The sequence below is a fragment of the Castanea sativa genome, chromosome 12 (assembly GCF_040712315.1).
Source record: "Castanea sativa cultivar Marrone di Chiusa Pesio chromosome 12, ASM4071231v1".
Taxonomy (NCBI): domain Eukaryota; kingdom Viridiplantae; phylum Streptophyta; class Magnoliopsida; order Fagales; family Fagaceae; genus Castanea; species Castanea sativa.
In genome coordinates, this window is record NC_134024.1 from 7307083 (window position 1) to 7313902 (window position 6820).

Genomic DNA, 6820 nt, shown 5'->3' on the forward strand with positions numbered 1-6820 from the left:
AATCACGGTGAGAAAGAAGAGAAAAATGAGTAACAATTTATGGACTAAATTGAATTTAGGGACCAAATTAGTCACTTTTGAAAAGCCTTGGATCAGATTAACATTATCCCAAACATCTGTTAACTATATTTTACCCTTAAATGCAAGAGAGAATAAGTTTTTATTTTTAATTTTATATATATTTTTTGGAACATGTATACATGCATATAGTATAATTTATCATGTGAATGTAATGTACATGTGTGTGAAATCAATATATAAAGAGATAGTAAAGCATTAATTGAGCACGAATGATACATACCCCTCTTCTTGATTGGTAATCGTTCACTATTAAATATCACATTTACTAGATTCCACCGAGAATGTAACCCCCCACGGTGTGTGCACGAACTTCAATCCATCTCATTCTCAATTTATACCTTTGTGTTTTCCATTCATTCCCTCTCCAACACACACACACGCACACATTCTCTTTCTCTCTCAAATGGGTTCTATCCAACATGACATTCCCATAAAGATTGAGAACCCACATGAATTTGACTGGGTATACCAGGAAGATCATTCTAAAAAGTAAGATATATATACTAAATTTTGTACTGTTTGGTTTGCTTATTATGTTGTACTCACTATGCAAGTTTTCTATTTTGTGTGTGTGTGTGTGTTTTTTGTGTTCTGCAGAAACTTCGAACTTCCAGCACTAGACAGCTACTTTGACGAGTTATCTGACTCGTTTCCATTACCATATAGCTACTCAAAGCAACTTCCTTTCACTGAGTTCCAAGACTTCGAAGATTTCCCTAATGACTTTTTCTCAATGGAACAAGTACAAGACTTTGCATCCCATTTTGACATGGATCATGTGGTACTCGACCAAAGTCCTGTTAACCCCATTACAGAATTTGCTCCTTCTGGAAGTGAGTTAAGTGAGTCTTCAGTGATAAGTCAGAGTGAGTATGCAAGTTCTGGCAAGAGTGAAGAGGAAAAAGGGACAGGTAGTAGGAGAAAGAGGACTGCTTTATTGGAGTTGGATGAGATACAGAAACACTTTGATGTCCCAATCACCAAAGCAGCAAAAGAAATGAATGTGGGGTTGACAGTGTTGAAGAAAAGGTGCAGGGAGCTAAACATCATGAGGTGGCCACATAGGAAGATCAAGAGCTTGAATTCCCTCATCAAGAATATTCAGGTACGTGCATGCATGTCAATTTTTGGGTCCAGATAGGTCCAATATGTATGGGTTACTATATATGCAATTGTGATCATTATGAGAGCCTCCAAAGTTGAGCCTTTCAATAAGGATTTTTTGCAACCTTCTGTTCTGCTCTGTGTTTGTTTACGGATATGCCTCAAAGGGTACCGACCATATTGATCACGTTCAAGGCTATAGAAAATATTGTCACTGCCAAAGCCTTCATAATCTTTGAATGTCATAAATTGACAATTTGGAATTTGTGGTTGTTTGGCTGCGAAATTTCAACTTCGTCTACTGTAAAATTTGTTTACTGTCAAGATTTTTCACATTATTGTTCAATTGGTATTCTAATTCCTAAGGTAAAAAGGCATGTAAAAATTGTATTCTTCCTCGTTTGAATTTTAATATTTGGATGAATGATATACTTGACTAGAAAAAGAAGTTAAAAATTTGCCTTTAATATTTTCAGAACAAAAGATTGGAGTTAGAACTTCTGGTGGTTGAGGTACATAGAAGAATTGACAGATAATTCCTGTTTGATGTTTTATTTTCAATCTTTCGTATTCAGAAACTCAACAGTAAATGTCTAAATTGTTCGTTATATGTATTTTAGGATTTAGGTTTGAAACGGGAGGCAGACATCTTGGAGGATCACAAGAGACTTCTAGAGATACTGCCGGATACGGAGCTGACTGAGGAAATTAAGAGGCTGAGGCAGGCTTGCTTCAAAGCAAACTACAAGAAGAAAAGAATGGCTATCCAAGATTGACTACCTTGTCATTTAAACATAGAGAGAGAGAGAGGTCTAATTAATAGTTTGTTATCTAGAATAGCAGAAATGACAATACCAGTTAGCAATCGTATTGGGAAATGATAAGATAAACTTTGAATTAGTTTGTTTATGAGTGTAGATTTTGAAAGCATAGAAATATTCTGGCGTATATTGTGGGATTAAGTTGATGTTGATATTGCTTAAAGACTATAGATTGTGCTTTTCAGTTCCAAACATTATCAGTCAAGGAAAACTCCTTGGCATTATTTTTCTTGCTTACTTTTCCGAAACTATCTAGCTATTAAAAATCAGACGCGGTTGTAGACTTTGTCAATTGCCTATATACAATGTATGTCACCAATATCAACAATCTAATCTCTACTATGGGAGTCAATGCTCAATACCACTAGTTTTCAGTTTTCATTCTAACGCAGTGACGTATTGGTGCATAAGGGATAAGAATTAAGAGACAAATTTGGCTAATAATACTGTTTGTTTGTTAACACTAATGTAGCTTAGTGCTATTTCAGAGGAGAGAATCTGGTTCTAAAATAGTAATATTTAAATCTCTCTCCCTCAATTGTTATAACAAAATCCATTTTAATTTTTCTTGCATTGAGAACTATAAATAACACAATAATATATATAGAAAAAAAAAACGTTTCTACACTAATCAATTTTCTTAGATCTTCTAGTATATTACAACTGAGAAGTGAGAACCCTATTAATCCTTTGTTTTAGCCAAATATGCTATTGATGAATCTTACACTGATTTTCAGAATAATTTGGTAGCAATTATTACTAGTTTTTTTTTTTGTTTTGGTAGAATGGTGCTCCATCACTTAAAGTAGAATATACATATAAACATAATATTGAATTATTTTGGAGCTATATATACAAGATTTCAAAACAGAATTAGGAGGACCATAAATTTATGGCAGCATGATTGAGGAGCTAGAGGGTGGTAAAAACTAAAAAGTCAGTGGGAGTCCCTCTCTTTTAGTCTTCCTTGCCTACGTCTCCATGGGACCGCTTGCTTTAAGCTTTCATAAATGTTTGCCTGCAATTATATTATATATGGGTAGGATTAAATAATTGAACATCAATGATTAGAGAAATTAGTCAACCGCCTCGTTAGAGATAAACTTCTCTTTTTTTTTTTTTTTTTTTTATGGTAACATTTTTTTAATACATTTAAAGATCTTTGTTTTTTTCATTTTCTAGAGGAGCCAAAGAGATTTACCTTAGCTATATTAAATTATTAATGCGCATTAAAAATGGTTTGAGAACACAGAAATTTGCTGGAAAATCAGTTTGAAGGAAAATGATGAACAATCTGTTTATGTATGTTGAAAAAAAAGAGACACAAAACGTAGCACATGAATTTGCACCAAATAATGATTATGCAATTGTGTTCTGGATGGCCTTGTTCAGATTGGAACATGTAGCATTGTTCTGGTTTTAAATGACTAAAAAAATTTAGCCTTTAAAAGCAAAAAATAGATAGAAATAGAGAAAGCTTTCTACAAAATTGCGAAAAGTTATAACTTTTTTTTTTTTTGAGAAGACCATAAGCTATCACTTGGTTGCAATTGATAACATGTTATGGAATGTTGATATAGCATGCACTATGAGAGCAATTAATATATATATATATATATATATTCACAGGTAAACATCAACAATCAATTAAAGCCTTAGTTCCAAAACTTTATAATCAACAAACTAGTCAGAATATATTCACATGTATCAAGAAAAAAAAGGGAAGAAAAAAAATGCAGAAAAGTGGGGGGAAAAAAGCTTCATGACATGACAAGAAAGCATAAAACCTTAAAATCGTAACACAACCTGCAGATACACAAAACAACAAGGAAAGTTTGGCCTGGTCCTTGATTAAAAAACATAACTTTAACTTTTTGTGACACAGAAACTCATGATCATGCACTTTTTTTTTTTTTTTTTCATTTAATGGTAAATAAACATGGAATAGAATGAGTAATTCTAATTCATGCGATACTATAAGGTTTGGAATGGAACTTACCAAAAAAGGTGGCTTTGTGTGAGAAAGATTCAAGAAGCTCCCAGACCTTTTCTTAACCCTTGTGATCTTAATCTTTGTATCACCACCACCACCACCACCACCACTATCCACCACCGGATATGATGAAAAGTCAAAAATACCCTCAACAACCTCCTTAGTCTTCCTGAAACTCCCCCACCTCATAGACCCTCCTTTGTCTTTAGCCATTTTCTTCCCCACCAAACCCTCTGGGCTCCTAAGTGGAAACCTGAAAGAGATAGAGCGGCCCACATAAGGCCCATCCAACACCGTAGTTGGAGAGGGTGTGTTGGTCATTTTGCTCTCACTCAACAACAACCTCGGAGGCAGTTCCAAGGATCTTGCACACTTGGGTTTGGAACTAGATTCGGTTGTTGTTTTCGTGCATGGCCTAGGTTTGCCTGGTGCTTCCTCCCACTGGAATGGAACCGAAGCTTGGATTCGGAGTGGTGGTGTTAACATCCCTGTAGGCTCGGGTGGCTTGCTTGGGAGTGAGAAAAGAGAGAGCTTAGGTGTGGAGTTTGCTTCGTAGTCTGCCTCGGACCCCATTGATTTTCTTTCTTCCTCTGTATCTAAAGGTTTACGCTTTCTCTAAAAACTCAAAAGACCCATTTCTCCATGAAGAAAAATATGCATACCCAGTTGATTATTTTGTCTTTCTGTTATGTGGGTATGGGAGTTTTTATATAGAGAGAAAGTGAGTTTTTAGAGAGAGAAAGGTTGAGAAGTGGTGGGGATGTGAATTGTGACGGTCACAGCAAACGCTCCTGGCGCTTCTTCTTCACGAGATATTGCGAGGTTTTATATTCATTGGCAAGTCTTTGTTAACGAAAATTTGCACACCCTGGCCCTACCTTTTAGAGAGATCTTTGGATCTTATTGGTAAATTGATCATCAACGGTCATTAGCTAATTTTGTCTTTTGAAAAGTCATATATAGCTAGGGAGGGTTTTTTGGATAGAAGTGGAGAAAGAAAAGAAAAGAAGAGAAAATCAAAAGTGTGATAGCTAATTTTAACGGTTAGGTAAGGGTCATGCTAATTGGCAATTACTACTACTACAAGTCACAATAAATACGTATGTAACATAAACTTTTTCTCAGAAACTTTGGCTTGATTTATACTTTTATTGTGATTGGTGGGATGTAAATATATAGTGGATGATTGTTCAATAATTTTTTTTCACAATTGTTAGAGTAGATTGTTACAAGCATCGGAAAAATGATGTATATGAGACTAATATTGTGATTTTAACAAATTGTGAAGAGAATGGTAAAGAGTCCGTGCCTCTTATATTACTTTTCACGGGTCTAATTGTTGGAATTAAAATTCTTCTCAAGGAGCAAAAACTTTGGAGAGGAGGGGGAGTTGGTTATTTTAGATTAATATCAATTTCACTTAGATCACATCAATGTGACAAATTGGGAAAAAAGGTTGTGTTAACTTATTATTGGTGTATTTGGATAATTTATAGATATTACTTTGGGGAGGAGGGGGAGTTGACTATGTTAGATTAATATCAATTTCACTTAGATCACTTTGTATCAAAAAAAAAAAAAAATCACTTAGATCACATCAATGTGACAAATTGGGGTAAAAGGTTGTGTCAACTTATAATTGGTGTGTTTGGATAATTTATAGATATTAGTGGAAGTAATAGTTTGTGTAGAAAAATATATTCCAAATGGAGTATGCGTGGCGTAGGGTAAAAGTTAGAAAACTAGAGATTGTTTATATAGTGACATCAACTTAACAATTAGAATCTTCTAAACAAGCTAGATCTTAATCTTGGCAGAAAACTAAAGATGGTGATCCATTATTACATTACATCTGATTTATTCTTTGGTTCTAAATTAGTATCTTGACCTTGGCGTGGCATATACTTCGATACCCATAGATTTGCAAGAGAGTAAAAGAGCAAATTTTCTTGTCCTTTTCTTTCTTTCTGTGAGTCAAATGTTGGATAAAAATAATTAAGATAGCGACTCGAAAGGTCGTTGAGACTTGTACCTCGGGTCATACAGACATACACTCATGCGCGTGTCATCTAGCTACCTCTTGTGGTGGAGGTGGAAGGGTTAGACTTTTTGTTCTGGTTTTTTTTTTTTTCAACCTAATAATGCTGGTGTCATTTTCACAATTAGATAAAAGATCGATTGCATTGGCAAATCTAAATCTTAGGTGCTATCTTATTGATTATCATCAGATTTTCCTAAAAGAGACAATTCTGTAATGTTCCAATCATTCCTATTCCCATAAAACAATATAAATTGTTTTAGACTCTATGATTTGATATGCTTAGCAGCTTAATTAAGCTCATGTGAGATCAAGTACACATCATGACTAATATGATATAGTGAATAAATGTAATAAGATTTGTAAGCTTTAATTGTTGCCATATTCACAATTAGAGGACAAAAGAATGCATTAGCAAATGAAAATTTTAGGTGCCGTCTTACTGAGTATCATCAGATTTTCTTGAAAAAAACTGCTTTAATGTTCTAGACTTCTGAGTTCTAAACTTCTGCTTTAATGTTCTAAATTTTTTTAGACTTTGTATGACTTAATATGCTTAGCAGCTGAATTAAGCTCATGTGAGATTAAGGACACATCATAACTAATATGATATAGTGAACAAATGTAATGAGATTTGTAAGCTTATGTGAGCTTTGATAACATAAAGAGTGTTTAGATTAATATGCATGATACATGTGTGTACATGGAGGGAAACTTAAAGGAGACTCCATAGTCCATATTGCTAGATGACCTGTAAAGTTGAATATGAAAGGTATTTTGGGG

The 6820-nt window shown here is 34.2% G+C and overlaps 2 protein-coding genes across 3 annotated transcripts; one reads left to right on the plus strand and one right to left on the minus strand.

Annotated features, from left to right (window-relative positions):
• The first annotated feature begins 371 nt into the window (after positions 1 to 371).
• On the plus strand, positions 372 to 2198 carry LOC142618617 (protein RKD4). 2 transcript variants are annotated; one of them, XM_075791561.1, is made up of 4 exons: positions 473 to 570; positions 679 to 1186; positions 1662 to 1697; positions 1806 to 2198. In XM_075791561.1, the coding sequence occupies exons 1-4, from the start codon at positions 485 to 487 to the stop codon at positions 1959 to 1961; spliced, it is 786 nt and encodes a 261-aa protein (XP_075647676.1). In that variant the 5' UTR covers positions 473 to 484; the 3' UTR covers positions 1962 to 2198. The 2 variants fall into 2 exon arrangements, with proteins under 2 accessions (XP_075647677.1, XP_075647676.1); XM_075791562.1 differs by lacking the exon at positions 1662 to 1697 and having other exon boundaries at positions 372 to 570.
• Positions 2199 to 2625: 427 nt separating this feature from the next.
• Positions 2626 to 4797, minus strand: LOC142618611 (uncharacterized protein At4g00950). Its single transcript, XM_075791555.1, has 2 exons — positions 4006 to 4797; positions 2626 to 3024 (listed from the first exon to the last, which is right to left on the minus strand). The coding sequence occupies exons 1-2, from the start codon at positions 4570 to 4572 to the stop codon at positions 2944 to 2946; spliced, it is 648 nt and encodes a 215-aa protein (XP_075647670.1). The 5' UTR covers positions 4573 to 4797; the 3' UTR covers positions 2626 to 2943.
• Between the last annotated feature and the right edge of the window lie 2023 nt (positions 4798 to 6820).

Bases quoted from the DNA above. Each gene is read 5' to 3' on its own strand.
- LOC142618617 (XM_075791561.1), top strand. From the start codon at position 485: ATGGGTTCTATCCAACATGACATTCCCATAAAGATTGAGAACCCACAT. The intron at 571-678 runs GTAAGATATATA...TGTGTTCTGCAG, and splicing joins CAGGAAGATCATTCTAAAAA to AAACTTCGAACTTCCAGCAC. The intron at 1,698-1,805 runs GTACATAGAAGA...TATGTATTTTAG, and splicing joins TAGAACTTCTGGTGGTTGAG to GATTTAGGTTTGAAACGGGA.
- LOC142618611 (XM_075791555.1), bottom strand. From the start codon at position 4,572: ATGGGGTCCGAGGCAGACTACGAAGCAAACTCCACACCTAAGCTCTCT. The intron at 3,025-4,005 runs GTAAGTTCCATT...ATATAATTGCAG, and splicing joins ACACAAAGCCACCTTTTTTG to GCAAACATTTATGAAAGCTT.